The sequence below is a fragment of the Sus scrofa genome, chromosome 11 (genome assembly GCF_000003025.6).
Source record: "Sus scrofa isolate TJ Tabasco breed Duroc chromosome 11, Sscrofa11.1, whole genome shotgun sequence".
Lineage (NCBI taxonomy): Eukaryota > Metazoa > Chordata > Mammalia > Artiodactyla > Suidae > Sus > Sus scrofa.
The window spans coordinates 68397689-68420252 of record NC_010453.5 but is presented as its reverse complement, the minus strand read 5'-3'; the positions used below and the strand labels follow the sequence as shown (position 1 = coordinate 68420252).

Here is a 22564-nt window from a genome sequence, read left to right as displayed (position 1 = left end):
GTTCACACCTTAGGCATTGCTCTGGCTCTGCTGCAGGCCAGCAGCTACAGCTCCCATTCAACCCCTAGCTTGGGAACCTCCATATGCCACAGGTAAGGCCCTAAAAGACCAAAAAAGACCAAAAAAAAAAAAAAAAAATTCACACTTTAGGGGACCCAAAACAGAGCAAAAGGTCCAGAGATCTGATACCATGTAAAAAAAATTTAGGACACTGTTCAAGAGGATATAAATTTAGGGTAAAAGTTTCTTCCATTTCTAGCCATGGAGAAGGCAAGAATTTCTGCTTAGCCTATGATGTTCTCTGAAGTTTCATGGTACATCTTTCAGCTGTAGGATTATGACATTGAGGGAAAACCCTATTCTCATTTTCTGACTTCTCTTATCAATCCTTTTAAAATCTTTTTTTATTTTTTTTTGTCTTTTGTTGTTGTTGTTGCTATTTCTTGGGCCGCTCCCGCGGCATATGGAGGTTCCCAGGCTAGGGGTTGAATCGGAGCTGTAGCCACCGGTCTATGCCAGAGCCACAGCAATGCGGGATCCGAGCCGCGTCTGCAACCTACACCACAGCTCACAGCAACGCCGGATCGTTAACCCACTGAGCAAGGGCAGGGACCGAACCCGCAACCTCATGGTTCCTAGTCGGATTCATTAACCACTGCGCCACGACGGGAACTCCTAAAATCTTTTTTTTAAATCTTCCAAAATGAAAAGGTCTTAATTTTCTGAGTCATCTATCTCCTTGATCATGCCGGCTACTTTTCTCAGGACCTCACTCAACTCTCATATCTTTCTTAGAAGGTATATCATTGAGAATTACGGGCAGAATTCAAGGTACAAACATCAAAGTTTTAAACATGTGTACAGAATGACACTGTTACTTTTCATTAGCCTTTTTACCAACAGCATAAATTTTTCAATGACACTCTTCAACTCTTTCCAATGTTCTGTAACTGATAGCTTAGGACTCATCATTTCAAAAATACAATTGTTAATCATTTTTCTTCAAATATACTTTAACTTGTCCACGACCAAATTAATTTATTACTTTTTGTTTTCTGATATAACTTTAAGAGGATTTCTGGAAGCATATTCCCATTGGCTATATATTATGTTAAATACAATAGCTTAATACCACTAGCACATTGAAACATTTCATATTAATTCTCTTGGCTAAATTTCAGATCCACGTTAGCCTTAGGTACTTGTTCTGGAAGTCTGTCTTCACTTTTACCACTCCCCAGGGTTTATTCCCTACTCCATTCCACCCTCAGGCTAACCCACACCACTTTAAATTCCAATTTAACCCTTTTAAAAAACACTCTTGTCAAAACTTCTGTAATCAGATTCACTGGCTCCAAGTCTACTGTAAATCTCTGATTCAAGCTCTGGAAGCCAGGAAGAGTTCTCTTCTAGCCACCGTACTAGTCTCCTGTTTATATAATTTAACATCATTTAAGCTGATTATTACCACATCTACTCCATTTTAGTCTCTAACCCAAAGACCCACACACCCTTCCCTATTTTCGTATTTGCACATTATTAGTTTTTTTCCATCTTACATTTAGCATTTTGTCTATTACCAAATCCCCAATAAATTTGCCCAATCTGTCAACTTTTCCTGACCTGGTGAAGTAGCTTAAAATTCTACTCCTAATAACAAAAATGTTAACAATGTCACCTAACAAGCATGTTTCAGCCTTGCTTCGTGATTTATAAGGATGTCTACAATTATCAAGGGCTGTTCACAAAGTTTTCCAAGATAGCAATATGCAAAAATAATTCTCACTAATCTTTCACCTAAAAACAAAATTAATTTCATTTTTAAATTTTGTTTTCTATTTTAGGGCCGCACCCATGGCATATGGAGGGTCCCAGGATAGGGGTCCATTTGGAGCTACAGCCGCCAGCCTACGCCACAGCCACATCAACTCGGGATCTGAGCCGTGTCTGCGACCTACACCATAGCTCCTGGCAACGCCGGATCCTTAACCCACTGAGTGAGGCCAGGGATCTAACCCACATCCTCAAGGATCCTAGTCGGGTTTGTTAACCACTGAGCCACAAAGGGAACTCCAAAAACAAAATTAATTTTAACATGCAGCATATAAATAAGGAACACAGCTTCAGTTTGGAGGCAGAAAAGCATCAGACTGCTGAGTTTCTTTCCAACCCTAGGTCTGCTGTTAATGTCCATGTGCTCAGGGGCAAGTACTTTTGAATGTAAGGAATTAAATAAAAATAAAACAGAAAATACAGAAGCTGTTGTATTTAGTTGGCATACAGTAAGTTAAATATTTAACTATAAGCTAGACAAAGACAACTGCTATCTCCTCTTTTCTTCCATTTCCGTATGTATAAGGGTAACTCTGAGGGTTTCTGTGGGAAGCCCTCACATTAAAGGACATTAAGGACAGTAACTTCTATTTACTGTTTATGCCTATTTATTACTTACTTCTTGGCTATTAGCCTAGAAAATGGGAAAATAATAATTATCAAGCTAGGGAGTACTTGCTCTACTTTAGGACATTTAAAAGACTGGACTACTGGCTCAAAAAAGTAAGTAAACACAACTGCTGCTACCACTTTTAATGTCTGCTGTTCTCAGTCCTCCACGTTTCTTCCTTCTAGTCTCTTCTGTCACTTTTCCACACTTACTTTTACAGGAAAGTTAGTCCATCATCAGTATCACCAATAAATTACGGACCTTTCTTGTTGTTCAGTGAACTAATCAAAACACACCCAGGATAGTCAGTTCATCTTGGCTATTTTTGTAACACTTTCACTCATTCTTCCTTTTTTAAATTGTGAGAATTTGAAGATTTAAGATTTAGCTTATTTAAAACAAGCTTAGAAATGTAAATTAAAATTAACAGCATCTTTAGTATAGAATAGATTTACAACATACTTGTAAATACACTACATGTACAATACTGTTTTAAATGTCGACCCTTACAGTGAAACAAGGAAATTTCAAAGTGTCATAGAATAATAAGATCCTTGCAATACAGTAGCAGAATAAATGTTAAAAACTGAAAGAGAAGTTCCTGCTGTGGTACAATGGGTTTGGCGGTGTCTCTGCAGAGCCAGGATGCAGGTTCAATCTGCTGTCCAGCACAATGTGTTAAAAGATCTGGCACTGCCACAGCTGCAACTGCAGGTCAGATCTGATCCCTGGTCCCAGAGCTCCATATGCCACAGGGTGGCCAAAAAAGGGGGAAGAAAGATGCAAAAAAAGTTGCAAGAGAGGATAGAGAAGAGATGGAATGGGAGTACAGAGTTAGCAGATGCAAACTAGTATAGAGAAAATGCATAAACAACGAGGTCCTACCATACAGCACAGGGAGCTATATTCAACATCTTGTGATAAACTATAACAGAAAAGAATATAATACACACACACATATATACATATATAAAACTAGATCACTGTTGTGCAGCAGAAATGAACACAACACTGCAAATCAACAATACTTCAATTTAAAATTGCAAAAAAGGAGAAAGGAAATGAGACTACTAGTGAGCTTATGCAGTTTCATGAAGGGCAAAACTGTGCTACAAACCTCATGACATTCATCCCCCAAAAATATAAATACATACACAGATAAAAACAAATAGGGAAAAATACAAACAACTGTTGCCTCTAGGTGTCTAGGTGAATATACAAGCGATCATTACACTATTCTTTCAACTTTTTTGAATTCTGAAAATTGTCACATTTAAAAGTTGGAAAAAGCAAAGGCTGTAAAAGTGAGAGCAGACTTTATTCATATTATGATGCGATGGAAGCCAAATCAAAGCAATAAGAAAGACTAAGGAGTAAAACTTAGTATGAAAAGACGTTAGAAGCAGGAAAGAGGATTTCAAAAAATACACAGGGGGAAACAGTAGAATTTGCAATATATGTGAAAAGTGAAGAACATTCACAACAACAAATCCTGAAAAACCCTGAGAAATTCATTCAATCAACACATTTATTCAACGCCCACAATGTCCTATATAGACACTGTGAATGCTATAATAAAACAAAATACATGAAGGCTTGCCTTTCAAAGAATTTATAATCCAGATGGGGAAATAGGGCATACATTCAAGGAAGTAAAAGAGAAAAGAAACAAACCTATTTATATGTTCTTGGGATAGTTACTGAATCTCTATGGGGTTTAGTTTTTCTTATTAAAATAGCAATGTGCTATAAGAGGGCAGTATTTCATTAATTTTAGGTCATTTTCCACTCTAAACATCGTCTTTATTCCCCATCCAAAAGTTAAGTGCATCTCCTCCTGGAAATTTGCCTTAAATAGAGACAGCCAACTCTCAAATATCACCGACATGACTTGAAAGAGCCTTAGAGGTCACTTTCTCACATTCCTACTTTCACACTGTTCCAGTGAGTTATTACAATCATGAGAAGTTGTGACAACATTAAACATTTTAAGAAAGTTACAGACTAAGCCTAAAGCAAGACTGTAAATTCAAAAGCAAGACTTAGATAAAGCAAGGCTGACTGCAATCCCACTCTAAGAAATTTCTCATGGAAACGGTTTATTTAATTTAGATTCTATTGTCTCCCTTCTAATTCCTCTTCCTCCCAAACATACAATTTTACTTCCAGTCCCCATCTGCCCGTTCTACGTAAGATCCCAACTTCGGTCAAACCACACCCTATTTTATTGCCTCAGGCATGTCATGCTGTAGGACTGCAACTCTCCCCTATTTCCTTGTTCCTTTGTTTGGGTTCAGCTTTTACAACCACCATCCCATTTGTCCTACCTACAATTGTTTTTCAAGGTAGGAAGGAACTCAGTGAAGAAATGTACACATTGACTTTATACACAAATGTGTACAAGGTATACCAATGACTTTGCATAATGATCAAAGGAAGTAACTAGTCACAGAAGGGTCTGAGATACAAAGACACAGCCATAGAAAACTATGGAAGCCTGCACCTTATGCTACATTTAAGTTCTCGTCTCCTAGTTTACTTCCTGTAGAAGTAACAAAAGAATACAGCTGTCTTTTGCCCTACCACTACTTTTTTTTCTTTTTTAATCTTTTTGTCTTTTTAGGGCCACACCCTTGGCATATGGAGGTTCCCAGGCTAGGGGTCTAATTGGAGCTGTAGCCGCCGGCCTACGCCAGAAACACAGCAACGTGGGATATCAGCCGCATCTGCGACCCACACCACAGCTCACAGCAACGCTGGATCCTCAACCCACTGAGCAAGGCCAGGGACTGAACCCACAACCTCATGGTTCCTAGTCAGATTCGTTAACCACTGAGCCACGACGGGAACTCCGCCCTACAACTGCTTTAATATTGGAAAAGTCTATAGTGGGAAAAAGTCTGAAGAAGGAAAACCTTAATTCAGATATAACTGCACTACCCAAATAGAAATGCTGGAACTCACAAACGCATGTTCATGAGCTTTGAGTTATCCTCTAACCAATAAAGCCCAGAAGCTCATCTCCTAGATACTTAGGTTCTTCTTCGTCTCTTCCATCAAAAAATAAAATTTTAACTTTAGACTGTACTAAAGAAAGGAATAAATATAAAATCTGGCTGCTTAAAATTGATTACATATGTCACCAGCTCTCTGTTGATAACTGCAGTAATTGTAGAAGTCCAGGATCATGATAAGTAGCCAGGGATCTGCAGGGCAGGGCAGGAGAAGAGGCAGAGGGCTCAGCACTATCCCCATACAGTGAAGAGCCCAGACCTGGGACTCAGACACTCCTGGAGTTGCACCTTAGCTTCGCTACTTACTAGGTATCTGTGCTTGAGAGAGTACTGCATCTTACTCAGGTTCAGTCTCCCTGTCTAAAAATCACAGGGTTGTTTAAAGATTAACCAAGGTTAATTATATACCTGGCACACATAAAGTACACAATCTGTAGTCTTTATCATTAGCCAAGGTTTCAAAAGTGAGAATAAGAAGAGCAAAGAAAAAATATTCACAAATTTCTTATAAAGATTTTCATAGATACTTAGTTAATTTTCACAGTAATAGAGAACAGCGTTGTAGAGCACAATTAAAGTATAATTCACTACAACACTTACTAAGAGGCCACTGTGATAGAAAACTGCAAGGAAGAAGAGGAAGGAAGGTTTGGAAACTGGGCGCCAAGGTTGACCAAGCTCAGACCAGTCTCTAGAATTTGTGCGCGTCCGCAGGCAGAGCACACCTCTGGGGTTTTGTTTCAGAAGGTCAAGTAACACCCTTGGAAGGGCTTCCCCTTGTGGAGAGCCACAGGCAGCAGGACAGAATTTCATCCAAATGGACCATGCTTGCTTTCCTAATCCTAGCTCTCAGATCCACTATCTGAGAGCAATCAGCAACAAGCACAGGTTCAAAGTAATTTTATTCAAAAATTTAATTTCTGAACAAAGACCTTCTAACTCAGTTCCACATACTTTTTCACAGGAAAAAAGAACAATCCCTGGAATGTGAATTTATCACGAAGTCATTCTTTCTGATGCCAGATTTTGTATTTGAAACAGTGTTAGTAATCCTCACACACTGACTAGTTGCCAGAAGCTTAGAATCAGTGCTCTTACTCTAGAAAAAAAAAAAAAGTATGAAAAGACAAAACTAAATATCAATAAGTAAATTATATCAAGTATACTGTTAATTTTACATGTAAATTATATATTTTTTAAATATTTCAAAATCTTCAATCTATCTCTACGGTCAAATCAAAACAGGTAGATATACACTCATTCTTGTATCTGTTCAGAGCAACATTCAGAATTGTTTTCTTAAATTTGACTAATTCCATATACACACTGCTCCCCAAATAAAAGAGAATTCATTAAAGCTTCTAAAAATAACTACCAGGGGAGTTCCCTTCATGGCTCAGTGGTTAATGAACCTGACTAGTATCCATGAGGACTCGGGTTCATTCCCTGGCCTCGCTCAGTGGGTTAAGGATCTGGCATTGCCATCAGCTGTGGTGTACAGTGAAAACTCTGCTCAGAATCTGCGCTGCTGTGGCTGTGGTGTAGGCCAGTGGCTACAGCTCTGATTGCACCCCTAGCCTGGGGATCTCCATATGCCATGGGTGCAGCCTTAAAAATAAATAAATAAATAAAAATAAAAATAACTACCAAAAAAGAAAGTTTAAAAGCACAATTTTGGGGAGCTCCTGTCGTGGCTCAGTGGTTATCAAAGCTGACTAGTATCCATGAGGATGTGGGCTTGATTCCTGGCCTTGCTCAGTGGGTTAAGGATCCAGCGGGGCCCTGATGTAGGTAGCAGCCAAAGCTTGGCTCCAGCATTGCTGTGGCTGTGGCACAGGCTGGCAGCTGTAGCTCAGACTGGACCGCTATCCTGGGAACCTCCATATGCTGCACGTTCTGACCTAAAAAAACTAAATAAATAAAAGTATGATTTTGATTTTCTTTTTTTATAAAAAAGCTATGAAACCAATTCATCGAAACCTTTTTTTTTTTTAAACCACCAGGGGGTATATTTAGTCATTTTTCCTTCCTAGACAGAAAGAAAATCTTAATCTTTCATCTAAGAACATGACCTGTACATCAAACAACAAAAAAGTGGCAAATGTTTTCTAGAATTTAGTTGTTCATGTGTCAAGCCACTAAATAACTGCTTCAAAATTAAAAGCAGTGTGAACTGCTCACTGATCTTCAGGTACTAGCCATTAGAATGCACTCAGCACACTAAGACTCGATCTAAAGCTAACTGAAATAGTCAAGAACCTGCCCAGGGTAGATTAGAACGGTACATTTTCCTACGAAGATCAATTCACTTCTGATCAGTGCTGATTCTACTTCTTGCCATCAACATTATCATCCCTTGATTTTAAGAAAGTAAAATGGATCACAGAAGAAAGGAACACCACGGTTCAATTTTTTTAATGCTGTGGTCTCAAAACCTAACAAAAATAAGACAAACGAGAGAATAAAATAAAAGAGGAACCTCAATAGCAACAAAAGTAATGTGGTACTAAAAGATATCTTAGGTACTCTCATGAAGCTATTAAATTGATAAATAAATAAAAACTATAAATATTGTGGCGACACAGGGAATTAGCCAGCGAGTAGCACAGTGAGTCACACCTATCTTTCTTCAGAGAAACCTACCAATACTAAATAGAACTATAAAATCACTTCTAGCCTTTGACCTAGCAATTTGTGAATATGCTAGTAATTCCTGCTAAATACTTGTTGTACACCTAGAAATGTAATAAAATTCATTAAGTAATAAAATAAATAAGTAAATAAATAAATACATTCTAGCAAATAATTTTTTTCTAGAAAAAAAACTGGGACCAATGTAAATGCTCTACAAGCAAGAAACAGTAAGCAAAGTATAGTAACTAATGGAATGAAATACTACGTCATCAATAAAAACCAGCTGATACTCAAATGTATATGTAATGACAGCAAGTTTTTAAAACTTGCCACAGAACAGTCATACTATAAAGGCTAATAAGGATCATAAATCATAAGTTAGAGAAATATGAACAGAATTTTATGTTCACTGGACTTTTGGTTCTATGCCAGTAAACTGAATATAAAATAATTTCAGGAGGAGAAAATGACTAAATCCTCAGGGTTCTTTTGACTGTCTTTCAATATACATAACGAACTAAGTACTGGACTTGGGCTTCACAGGCTATGTAAAGACTACATTCTATGATACACTTATGTTAAAGATAAACGTGTTTCATCTCTACCATTATGAATGTGTCATTACGTTACGACAATGATAAACACTGTACTTTCTCCCTAAGAAATGCAAGGTATCTTTAAAGAGGAATATATAATAAGCAAATGTGCTTATCTTTATTTCACAGACGGAAAAACTGGTGGAAACAGTATCAGTGACCTGGCCAATTCATCCAACTCCTGGTACCATAAACTAACAGCATCTTCTGGAAATAATTACTCCCAGTTCACAATGCTCACTTTTAATTTTTTTTTTTTTTTGGTCTTTTTGTCTTTTTGCCATTTCTTGGGCTGCTTCCGCGGCATATGGAGGTTCCCAGGCTAGGGGTTGAATCGGAGCTGTAGCCACCGGCCTACGCCAGAGCCACAGCAACGCGGGATCCGAGCCGCGTCTGCAACCTACACCACAGCTCACGGCAACGCCGGATCGTTAACCCACTGAGCAAGGGCAGGGACCGAACCCGCAACCTCATGGTTCCTAGTCGGATTCGTTAACCACTGCGCCACGACGGGAACTCCTTTTTTTTTTTTTTGTCTTTTTGCCACTTTTAATTTTTAAATTCTCTTCAAGTTTTGTAATCGTATACACAAGACTGTACTCCTTAACAAATACGGAATGGATGAGAAAAAAAAAACTGTTAATACCCTGATTGAAGTAATGAAAATTTGAACTATTTACTCTTTTTCTCCTTTGAGAGGCAAAGAGAAGAAATATTAAAGTGTCCTTCAAATTCCACAAGCAAGAAATTCTAGGGAAAAACTGCTAAAAGTACATCTTCCTTAAGATCTGTTTCTATTGACCAAGCTGTAAAAGCAACTGGCAACGAAGAGGAAATTCAAACATTTCTGAAAAATGATTTGTCTTGTCTGTTTCATCCTTATACTTTTGGAAATTAAAAATCCAAAAGGGCCCCTGAAATTAATCAAACGTGAACTAAAAGTAGCTACCTAAAGAAGGACCTGTTGAGGAAACAAAAATTGTCTAACTGGCAGACCACCTGTAAATTTCACTCATCCTCAAGTTTGAGGTCCCTCTCAAATGTCACTGCCTTTGTAGCTTTCCCTGAAGACTCTAATACATAGCTGTTTCCTCATTGGTGTTTCAGAGCACTTTGGAGGGACGGCTTTTGGAACATATCAGATTTTGATAATCTGTCATATGCTTATGACCTTTACTTTGACGTTCCTAAAAGAAAGAAACATTTTTTTTGTCTCTAAGGCACTAGGAATACAAGACTGCTATTAAATTTATGTTTTTTGGGGAGTGGGGTTGGTCTTTTTAAGGCCCCACTCGCGGCCTATGGAGGTTCCCAGGCTGGGAGTCGAATCAGAGTGGTAGCCGCTGGCCTACACCACAGCCACAGCAACGTGGGATCCGAGCCGCGTCTGCGACCTACACCACAGCTTACACCCCACCGGATCCTAAACCCACTGAGAGAAGCCAAAGACAGAACCTGCGTACTCATGGATTCCAGTCAGATCTGTTTCCGCTGAGCCACCACGGGAACTCCCGATTGCTGTCAAATTTAAATTCGAAGACCAAATTCTAAGTTTTAAAGGCTGGTAACTAAAACGTTTAATGGAAAAACCAGGGTGCTTGCAGGACTCGCGCTCTCCTCCACTTGGAAGCACTATTTTCTTTCAGTCATAACCCCCAAAGAGTGAAAGCTTCCTGCACTGCAAGTGTATGGGAGCCACAGTATTCAAGTGCTAACTGTTGAGTAACCCATAAATATCCTTAGACATTTTTAGAGATCCAAGTTTTGAAACAGAAACTGTAAAATGCCATGAAAAAATTTAATAGCTTCTTTAGTGCCCTAAAATAAGCTCAAAATTCACAGCTATAGTAAAGTTAGCAGTAATAAAATAAACACCAGCTTTAAAAAAAGCAAACTTAGTAAATAAACCTATTTATAGATTGTAAAAGATTGCTAAACGATTATTTGAATTGTTAAAATTACTAATGGTTTCAAAGAAATTCTCATGCCCCAAATGTTAAGTTTTAGCAATCCAAAATAATTGTATATGTTTCCTGTCCTGCCCTATGCCCAATAATCTAGAAGCAGGTTACTTATTTCTCTTTTACTAGTGGTTAAAGTGAAAAGCTTGAGTTTGAGGTCGTAAGAGGTCAAAGTTTTCAAGGTTTACCCTAGAAGAAAAGGCCAGCTTCTCCTGTGGTCTGCTCCTTTTAAGTGTTTCAAACAACCTCAGAGAACTAAACAGCGTCATCTTATGTATCTTCTGCATATTAAAAAATCTTTTACACTTCAAAGGTAGAAATTAACTATGTCAACCATCACAGCAATTCTTTATTAATGCACTTTACGCGGCTCTGGGTGTTAAATTCCACAAATAAGGAAGTAATCGCTAATCGTGAGGTTTAAAATGCCAAAAACCTAGAAAGAACGAGCTCGTAACCAACCAGGAGTTCTAGAAAAGTAGCAAACTGGCAGCAATGAACTTAAAAGTTGCTGGAAGACCTGGCCGCCCCCTTCCTTGCAGAGCGTGACCGGGCTGTAAGCGAACACCCCCAACTCGTGGAACGCTCGCTGACCTGCACGCATCCAACTCCAAGGGAGCGCCGGACACGCACAGTCCCCGTTTCAGGACAGCTGCACACACACTAGCTCTCGGCCAGACGGGAGGAGAGCCCGAGGCCCACCGAGTCCTGCAGAATCCACCCCGCTACCAGGCCGTTCCGGAGCCTCCGGCGCACAGCCGCGCCAACCCCAAGCGCTTCTGGGGACACTGGACCGCACCCACTGCTACGCCCCCTTCCCCTCGGGCCCCGGCCGCCCAGGCACGGAGAGGCTTCCCCTTCCGACAATGCACCCGGGGGTCCGTCAGGCCGCACCCACCTTGCACTCGTCGCTCTTTTTTTCTACGTCGCAGAAGTTGACGGGCGCCAGGCCGGGCAGGTAGAAAGCGGCGCCCCGACGCGGGCCCGGGGCGGCCCCCAGCAGGAGCAGCGACAGCAGCCACAGCCGCGGCCACCGAGATGGAAACGACGCCGACAGCCTGGCGCTCATGACGGCTGTTCCGGGGAAAGGGCAGCCGAGCCGCGGGGGTGAAGAGGGAAGGAGGGACGGGGAGGCTCGGAGACGAGGACCAGGCCGCCGGAGCTGAGGGAGGCCGGCCCCGCGACGGACAGTTCCGGTTGCGCTAGGAGACACCACGGGTTCCGCAACAGAAACCGAACCGGGCCTCGACGGAGCATGCGCAACGCCGCCTGCACATGCTCAGTGAGAGCGGCCGCAGGCGCCCCCAGGAGTTTCCGGGAGCCGGAGTGGAGGAAATCCACTTTCCAGGTTTTCAGCGGTCCGGCTGGAGTGGTTGCTGTGAGGGAGGTTCCAGCACTCACGTTCCGATTCCAAATTCCGATCTAGAGCTCCCTTGGGGCCCGGCGCCGGCGCCGCAAGCTTTCTGCTTTGTCTCAGTTTCCCGCGGTTTCCGCACCCCAGTAAGCAAAGCAGTTCCAGCAAAATAGGAATCTGGTATCATCATCCTTGAGCACGTCTCTGTTGCTTTTCCTATTGAAGTGATGCCATGCCCTTCTTTGCTGTATACAGACGGATTTGTTTGTGCAGTGCATTTTTTGAGTATTTTTCAGGGAGAAACTTGTGTTTTTTGGTTTTTGGCAACACCTGAGGCATGTGGAAGTTTTGGGGGCCAGGGATCAAACAGGGGCCACAGCAGTGACCATGCCAGGTCTCTCACCCGAGGAACTCTGAAACTTGCTTTTGGTGACCAAAAAAAAAAAAAAAAAAAAAAAAAACAGAGAGAGGGAGAAGAGAAAAAAATGCACAAAAGTTGTGAGTTAAGTTTTATTCAGGAAATTTACTGAGGACTGTAGCGAGGGAGACAGCCTCTAAGCTCTGAGCAACTGCTCTGAAGAGGTAAGGGAGAAGCCAGAATATATATGGAAAAAAAAATCAAAGATTACTGATAATCAGGAAGAAAAGACATCTCAAGTTAAGGATTAGTGCTTTTCTAGGTATGAGAAGATGCAAGAATCTGGGTTCACTGAAATTATTCCCTAGATATCCTCTTAACTATCCAGGGTCAGTATCCAGAGCACAGTATACTCCCGTTTTTCTCCATCCTGAATTCCCCTCAGGGCACCCTGTCGGTGGGGGACTGGTTTGATCATTGTAGAAATGGAATGGTGGACAGTCTTTGTTTAAAAAGTCAATTCAGCTGAACCTTGGAGTTCAATCGAATACTTCAGAAGATGGTATTCATGTAGACTTTCTAGCAAGGAATCAACCCAGAAGTACTTCAGCTGAGAAATCAAACAGGGGCACGTTTACTAGATGGACAATTCAGAAATTTGTGGGGCCCCAGGCAATCCTATCTAAATTCTTGTGGGTATCTGCACGTTTTCTCCTGGACAGTTTATAACATTAAATTTTCAAAGGAATCTATGTGCAAAAAAGGCTAAGGACCACTGTTCTATGCTGGGGAGTAAGCAGAACATGCTCGCAAAGATAGTTCCCACTAAGAACTCCAGCTTTGGAACAGCACTATTAACTTATGGGGACCTTGAGCAAGTTAAATCATCAAGTCCCAGGAAGTATAATAGGATGTCCATTGCGAATGAAAAATGGTACCTGCCATATCCGTCATCAGAGGATGTTGCAGCCATGAAGACAGTACAGCCCCGGCTGACAGTGAGCCCTGAGGGAACTCAGGATGGAGACAAACTGCCAGGCCCTCAGCCACTGCAGCTACCGCCAACTGTGCACCCTGAGGGGATTCCGGATGGGGAAAAGCAGGATACTGGTCCTGGATAGCTAAGGCGCATACTGAAGGAGTATTTCCAGTGAGGCCAGACTCCTGCATCTTCCCATACAAAGAACAGTGCTAAATTTAATTAACTCAAGATGTCTGATTTTCTTTAACCGTAATCTTTTAAAGTTCTTACTACCTGGTCTTTCGCAAAAACAGCCATTATATCCTGGCTTCTCCCTTGCCTCTTCAGAGCAGTCCTCAAAGCTATCTGAAAGGCTTAAGTCCTCAATTCTGTCCGCCAGATAAAACATAATTCTCAACTTTAAGGTGGTGCATTTTTTTCAGTCAACACCATATTCTTTAAGTGGTTGTGAAGATTAAGGGGCAAGGGTTAAGCACTATACAGAGGAAAGGCATCAAGTGTTATAATAGAAACTGCAGGTGTAGGGGGTGGGGGTGGTTGGGGGGCCTGAGCAGTTGGATTGTATTTAGGTCACTTCTCCTTTGAGCAAACAATTAATATATTTGCCCAATGTATTTGGTCTAGGGAAAAAGAATTTATAATATTCTATTGTTGAAGTCATAGAGATTTCTAATATAATACGAGGAAGCGATGTTTCTCTCCATTTAGAAAGGTAGCAGAATAAAATTAACATTATTATTATTATTTGCTTTTTAGAGCTGCAATTGTGGCATGAAATTCCCAGGCCAGAGGTCCAATCGGGACTGTAGCTGCAGTCCCACACTGCAGCAACAGCAACGCCAGATCCGAGCCACGTCTGCGACCTACACCACAGCTCACAGCAAGGTAGGAGGATCCTCGACCCACTGAGTGAGGCCAGGGGTCGGACCTGTGTCCTCATGGATACTAAAGTCCGGTTCTTTTCCACTGAGCTGAGTTACAAGAACGCCAACATTTTTTGTTCACTACCTTCTGTTTATCCAGTACCACTAAATACTTGAACTTCACTATCTCAGTGCCCCCCCACACAAGAAAGGGCACTGCTGACACACCCCCCGCCCCCGTGCTTCTCAGGCCCCAAACCTGGGAGATAACCTAAATTTCAAGTTCCTTCACTCTCCACAAACAGTCCTTCAACAAGTTGTGCTTGCTGGACCGCTGAACTAGACTAAATCCTCCGTACTTACCATGTCCACAGCTACAGCCTAGTTCAAGCCAAAATCGTAGTTCTCTTGAACCTGTACTAAATGCAATAGCCTCTCAGCTTGCACTCTTGACAAAGCGATCTTAAATCTTTAAATCCCTCCGTTCTACTTTCTGCTTAACCCGCCCCCCAGGCACTCCTCACTACTTTATCACTACCTGGAGTTAACGTGGTTATTTGTTTACTGCCTCACTCCTCGTTTATACGTACACCCCGGGGGAGTAAGGACCTGGTCTCTGCACCCCAGAGCCTAGAGCAGCGTACGGCACATAAAGGAGACAAGAGCAGCAAGTAACTACAAAGTACTGCAGGTTTGGTACCGGCTGGACCATATAAATTCTAGATCTGAATTCAGAATCGAAGGCTTTTGAGCGCTGAAATAAACCTGAGGTTTTCCAGATGCGTTTAACCTCTTCCACTGACAGAGGAAAGAAGGCGGACTGAGCGCCCGCAAACGGTTACTCCTTGAGACTCAGCGGACGGAGCCGGGGAGTCTATGGCGGGGGGTGGGTCCTTCCAAATCTCGCCGCCCCCTCGATCCTCCGAGCTCAGCATCAGCAAAAACCCGGATAAGTGGAGTTCTTTCTCAATAAAAATGATCTCCGGACTTCAGACGCAACCCGGGCCGCCCAGCGCCGATCGCGCGTGCGCAGGGCCGGCCAGCCTCGCCTCGCCAACCCCTACCCTGGCGACCTTCTCCCCGCTTCCGCCTCCAGAGTTCAGACACGTCATCCCGCACGGCCGGGGCCGGGTGGGAGGGGCCGGGGGCGGAGCTCGGCCGCGGGGCGGGGCGGGGCGGACTCCTTACTTCCGCATCCAGCCTTGCCAGGGTTTCTTTCTGTTACCTGGGGCAGGTGGCACCCAGGTACCGGGAATCTGGCGTGGCGACATTGCTCTGTCCCTCACCCAGGCGGCAAAATGGAATCCCTGGCTTGTGGGCGCCTCCTCCCTGGGCGCTGCCACGCAGAAGGGCTGAGTGAGGATTCTAGTTCCAAACTAGGAAGAAATGAAGTTTTCCTTCCACCCTCCCCTTGACTGTGACGCTTCCTTTCTCCAAGGACTAAATAACACTTCTGACTCGGCCGTAAAACTTGAGGGACAGGATCTTCTCCCTTGCTACAGTAGCATTTGCTGGCTCCATTTAAAGCTGTTAAAAATCCGGTGTTTATTTTTTCCACTGCTTTATGCCAAAATTATTTGGACAGCTGTTTTTCTGAATTTCCCATGGCTTCTGTGTATTTCTTCGCAAGTGAAATCATAGGCTGCCCAGTTAGATTTTAATTTCAGATGAACAATGAATCATTTTTTTGTCTGTGTATGTCCCAAATATTCCATGGGACATGCATATGTTTTATTTGGCAACCCAGCTTCTGGACACAGTGCAGGAAGCATAACTGTAGTCTGCTCATTACATGCCTGTAGTGATTTTCTAGAAGATAAAAATCACCTCATTGCCATTCTATTTCTGATATAAAATTGTGATAGTTCATGGAACCAAAAGTCACCATAGTCCTTTTTCCTCCCAGTCTAAACACTGTAACTTGGGGAGTTCCCCTTGTGGCACAGTGGTTTAAGAACCCAACTAGTATCCATGAGGATGCGGGTTCAATCCTTGGCTTTGCTCTGTGCATTAAGGAGCCCACATTGTGGCAAGAGGCAGTAAGGGTCAAAGATGTGGCTCAGGTCCAGCACTGCTGTGGACAAAAACACCAGAACTTAGAAATAAAAGTGGCCCTTAGGCTATAAACACAACCCTTGGTAGCTCAAAGCCAAGGGTATCTGAAGTTTTAAGATGAAAAATGATTCCCAGGACAACATGATTTGATGTATAGGCCAAAAGTAGGAGAGGTAACCAGAAGAAGGATTATTTGGCCAGCAAAACCTTGAAAAATGAAAGCGACAGAGGCAAACACCAAAGTATAAAGACTCCACACCTGCAATGGTTGTAATCTCTGAGATGTAAACGGAGGTGTTTTAATCGTATAGCCAGTTCTACTTGCTCTGAATTTATGCCTTAACCCACTTTCTGCTTACAGGGTGGCTGGTCATGTAGTTTGCTTACAGAGAGAGGACATTTGCTGGATTCATGTAGCTGATCTCCCCTGGAGTTGTTGTTTTAACAACTTTATTGATGTGTAATTTACATACCACGCAATTCACTTACTTAAGTGTACAATTCAGTGGGCTTTAGCAAATTTATTGAGTTATGCAACTGCTGCCATAATACAGGTTTAGAACATTGCTCCAAATAAAAGGACCTTTAACATTTAACCCACTTTTCCACACAGCTCCAGGCAGCCACTAATCTACTTCTGGACTCTATGTAACTTTGCCTTTTCTGACTCTTCTTGGTTTTTTTAAAAAAAATTATTAAATAATAATTTTATCTACCCATCAATTTCAGTGTCTGTGGCTAATGTAAATTCACCCTAGTGATAGGTCTGTTTTTAAAGTCTTGACAGGGGAGTTCCCTTCGTGGCGCAGTGGTTAACGAATCTGACTAGGCACCATGAGTTTGAGGGTTTGATCCCTGGCCTTGCTCAGTGGGTTGAGGATCCGGCGTTGCCGTGAGCTGTGGTGTGGGTCGCAGACGTGGCTCAGATCTGGTGTTGCTGTGGTTCTGGCGTAGGCCGGTGGCTACAGCTCTGATTAAACCCCTAGCCTGGGAACCTCCATATGCCGCAGGAGTGGCTCAAGAAAAGGCAAAAAGACAAAAAAATAAAAAATTAAAAAAATAAAGTCTTGGAGTTCCCGTCGTGGCGCAGTGGTTAACGAATCCGACTAGGAACCATGAGGTTGCGGGTTCGGTCCCTGCCCTTGCTCAGTGGGTTAACGATCCGGCGTTGCCGTGAGCTGTGGTGTAGGTTGCAGACGCGGCTCGGATCCCGCGTTGCTGTGGCTCTGGTGTAGGCCGGTGGCTACAGCTCTGATTCAACCCCTAGCCTGGGAACCTCCATATGCTGCGGGAGCGGCCCAAGAAATAGCAAAAAGACAAAAAATAAAATAAAATAAAGTCTTGACAAGAAAATAATCTCTGGCTGTTAGATTATCCTGGATTCCCCAGTGTCAATGCCCTCCAACCAAAGACCATGAGGAACACACCAGGGGTTGAGTCTATCACTAGTCGAGTTTATTGTCTGATACAGTGAAGGGAAATGCACACCATGGGGAACCATGAGGTCAAGAGGGGGTGAGGAAGGGGCTCATCGGATTTGGTGCTTGTGCTGGATGATTTGGGGGAGTGTTTAAAGAAATGGAGCTTTGCTCTGGGTTGGATGCTCCCAGGAAGCTGGGGTAATTCTTAAGACTCGATATCTTCTTAGGAGTTCCCTGGTGGCTCAGTGGGTTAAGGATCCAGCATTGTCACTGCTTTGGCTCTCGTTATGGCAGTGGCACAGGCTCAATCCTTGGCCCAGGAACTTCTGCGTGCCGTGGGCATGACCAAAAAAAAAAAAAAAAAAAAAAAAAACCCAAACCAAAAAATATCTTAGTAAGTCTTGTCTAGAAGGAGGGCAGACTAGTCTGAGGCTAAATCTATAAAACTGGTACAGAAACAACAGTCTCTACTCTTAGTCAAAGTGGGGGATGTTTGGTCATTTTGTGGTGTGGAAAATGTTCAGGGTTTTGCCTATGGTCTAGACATAATTACAAAGGCTTCCTGTTTTGTGTTGATGATGGTCAGAGTGGCCCTGCTAATGTTCATGTTCTGTGAAATGGTTTATACCCAGCAAGGCCTCACTGTGATTACCAGGCCAGCTCCTGTCAGGGTCTGCTTTTCGCTTGTTCACCAAGATAGTGCCTTGTCTGGAAAACGAGCCAGCCATTCACTCGTCTGTGCCACTAGATATATTTGCCCTTTTCCTGAAACTTTTGCAAAAAGGATAATCCTCTGGGTAAAACCCCAACCCTCAAACTCAGATTGATCATTTTTATGAATTTCTAAATGGTTCACCTCCATCTCATAAGTGAGGCAGTGAACAATATCAGCGTTCTACTTGTTTGCTTTCTTTCATGACATGTATCTCTTTTTTTTTTCTTTTTTGGCCACCCCATGGCATATGAAGCTCCTGGCCCAGGGATCAGATCCGAGCCGCAATTGCAACCTAAGCCGAGGCTGTGGCAATGCCAGATCCTTAACCCATTGTGCCAGGCTAGGGACCAAACCTGCGTCCCAGTGCTCCCAAGATGCTGCCAATCCCATTGTACCACAGCGGGAACTCCCATGACCCTCTATCTCTTAAATATAGTTTACCATCATTTGCTGTGCATATAACAACAAAAAGTTCCTATCCAGGATACAAGAACTCTTATAAACTCTTATAAAAGATAACTAAATAGAAAAATGGGCAAAAGATAGAACAGGTGCATGAGAAGAGTAGATAGCCCATGGTCAACATGAATGAAAACATGTTTAACACCATTAATCATATAAGAAAATTGCCTATTAAAACTTCAGTGAGATATAAATACTCACACAGCTGAAGAACTAAAATTTAAATTCTGACAATACCAAGTGTTGACAAGGATGTGGAACAGTTGCAACAGTTGTACTCTGCCAGTCGGCATGTAAATTGGTGGGAAATTATTTCGCCTGCATGTTCTATAAACCAGAAGTTTCACTCCTAGATGTAAATGCTTACTTACATTCACCAAAAGATGTGTTCACCAAGAGGGAACTCTCTAGTCCATCTATGGTAGAATGGACAAACAGATTGTAGGATAGTTCTATGATAGGATACTACACCACAGTGAAGACAAATTATTGTTGAACACAGCAACGTGCCTTCATCTGATTTGTATGATTCCACTTATATTAAGTTCAAAAAATTTCTATGATGTCAGAAATTAGGGTGGTGGTTACCTTTTGGAAGCTATGAAGAGGGAGTGATTAGGCCGGCCTGTGAAGGGGACTGCGTGGGGCTGGATAAATGGTCTATAGCTTGATTTGGGTGGTGGTGACCTGGGCGAAGTCACTTTGTAATAGTACATAGCTCTGTACTATGTACATAGCTCTCTCATGCACTTGTCTGTATGTATGTTATACTTCCAAAGAAGTTTATTATTATTGTAAATAACATCATCAAGAAGTCGGGAATCACTGAAGTTAGGTGTTGGGTACAGGAGATGCAAGAGGGTACCCTTCTCTCTACTCTCATGCATTTGAAATTTTCCACGGTAAAAATTAGTATATGTATAATATATATATGTTTGTGTGTATGTATACATGTGCAGATAAATGTGTATATATGTATATATGATTATTTGTAAATATTTGAGTTGCTCCTTGACTCGCCAGTCCCTTCGAAAGGGAACAGGATTTTCCAGAAACCATGGCAATATGACTATGTAATAGTCACGTAATTCTTTTATACTATGTTGAATTTGGAAATTAGCATATCAGAAGGCCAGCATATTTGGACAGTATTAACCAATGAAAGCAATATATCTAATATGTGAAACAAATTGAGTGAACATTTTTATACATGTATTAATGTAAATATGTTTAATATATATTATATGTATATAGATAAAAGATATATTGAAGAGAACACAGTATCTTTTACTAGTAAAAGACTAGTAAGCCAAGTCCTATTAAAATGAACTTTAGGAGTTCCCGTCGTGGCGCAGTGGTTAACGAATCCGACTAGGAACCATGAGGTTGCGGGTTCGGTCCCTGCCCTTGCTCAGTGGGTTAATGATCCAGCATTGCCGTGAGCTGTGGTGTAGGTTGCAGACGCGGCTCGGATCCTGCGTTGCTGTGGCTCTGGTGTAGGCCGGTGGCTACAGCTCCGATTCAACCCCTAGCCTGGGAACCTCCATATGCCGCGGGAGCGGCCCAAGAAATAACAACAAAAAAGACAAAAGACAAAAAAAAAAATGAACTTTAGCAGGGAATACAATTTTTTTTATTTCATTGGAATGTTTTTGTTTGTTTGGGTGGCTTTGGGGGGGGGGCTTCACCCATGGGATACAGAAGTTCCTGGGCCAGGAAACGAACCCATGCCCCTGCAGTAACCAGAGTCACGGCAGTGACATCGCTAAATCCTTAACCCACTTAGCTACCAGGAACCTCCTGGAATGTTTTGAATATACTAGAATTCAATGAGATTTGAATGTAATTCATGAATTGTGTTTGAGAGAAATCAATACATCATTCCGTACATTTTTTTTTTTGGTCTTTTTTTTTTGCTATTTCTTGGGCCACTCCCACGGCATATGGAGGTTCCCAGGCTAGGGGTCGAATTGGAGCTGTAGCCACCGGCCTACGCCAGAGCCACAGCAATGCGGGATCCGAGCCACATCTGCAACCTACACCACAGCTCACGGCAACGCCAGATCGTTAACCCACTGAGCAAGGGCAGGGATTGAACCCACAACCTCATGGTTCCTAGTCGGATTCGTTAACCACTGCGCCACAACGGGAACTCCTTTTTTTTTTTTTTTTAATTTTAATTATTTTTGCTTTTTATGGACGTTCCCAGGCTAGGGGTAGAATCAGAGCTGTAGCTACTGGCCTACGCCATAGCCACAGCAACGTGGGATCACAGCTGCATCTGTGACCTATACCACAGTTCTGGGTGACACTGGATCCCCAACCCACTGAATGAGGCCAGAGATGAAATCCGCATCCTCTTGGATCCTAGTCGGATCCATTTTTGCTGTGCCACAATGGGAACTCCCATTCCGTACATTTTGATTTGGACTCCTGAATGATTGATTTGAAAATTCTGAGTATCCCGAGGTATATTTCACTAAAGTAAAATATTGGGCAAGGTTTTTAGAAAAATATCGAGAAAGAGAAATTAAGAGAAAGGGTATGTGAAGAAGGGGAGGGACTGGGAGTTTGGGATTAGTAGATGCAAACTATTGCATTTGGATGGGTAAGCAAGGAGATCCTGCTGTATAGGGAACTATATCTAGTTACTTGTGATGGAGCATCATGGAGGAGAATGTGAAAAAAAGCCTGTGTATATTTATATGTATGACGGAGTCACTTTGCTGTATCGCAGAAATTGACAGAACATTGTAAAGCAACTAGAATACAAAATTTTTTTAAAAAAAGAGAAAGGGTATGTGAACCAGGACATGATTGCCCAAAAAACCGTATCGGACTATCACCACGTTACTCTTAAGCAGCTGTTGATTGATCCAAAATATACAAGTTCCCCCCCAAGAAAAATACTTGAGTAATTTGGGGTTAGAATGTTTATTGAAAATAAAACGTGAACCGAAGGAGTTGGGGAGCGTAGATTGAAGGGTAACTGTCTAGAAATTCAGTGGTGTCACTGGGTGGTCACGTTTTTCTTGAGCGCCAACTTTAGAACATATTACCCCTGTGAGATGAACCTCACCACTGTAACTAGATGAACCATTTATAAGCACTGCTGAAACATTTCAGAAGCCCGATACAAAACAGAAAAAGCCTGTAGGCAAACAGGAACACCTGAATACCCGCCCCCTTACCCTCCCAAACCCACTTATCAAGAGGGAAACGGTCTGATGACCAGACTTTTCTCTTACTCCGGAGAAGTTCTTCACCTCTTGGAGCCTAAGAATTACCATAGAAAGTCGACCACAGTACTCCATGCATTCTGAACTTTGAAAGCCACTTAAAGGACTTTTAGGGAGTTCCCATCATGGCTCAGTGGTGAACGAATCTGATTAGGAACGGTGAGGTTGCGGGTTCGATCCCTGGCCTTGCTCAGTCGGTTAAGGATCCAGCATTGCCATGAGCTATGGTGTAGGTTGCAGACGCGGCTCGGATCCCGCGTTGCTGTGGCTCTGGCGTAGGCCGGTGGCTACAGCTCCGATTCAATCCCTAGCCTGGGAACCTCCATATGCCCAAGAAATAGCAACAACAACAACAACAACAACAAAAAAAGACAAAAGACAAAAAAAAAAAAAAAAAAAAAACTATGCTGAGAAGTAATAACACGGATAGAGGTTTAAGATACATTGATAAATGAAACAAGTATATT

General features: G+C 42.3%; 1 protein-coding gene across 1 annotated transcript in view; it reads right to left on the bottom strand.

Annotated features, from left to right (window-relative positions):
- TM9SF2 (transmembrane 9 superfamily member 2) overlaps window positions 1–12419 on the bottom strand; it is a 62123-nt gene extending 49704 nt beyond the window's left edge. The window contains exon 1 of the mRNA XM_021065854.1: window positions 11547–12419. Within this exon, the coding sequence (XP_020921513.1) occupies window positions 11547–11717 (171 nt within the window). The 5' untranslated portion in view covers window positions 11718–12419. The remainder of the gene's footprint in view (window positions 1–11546) is intronic.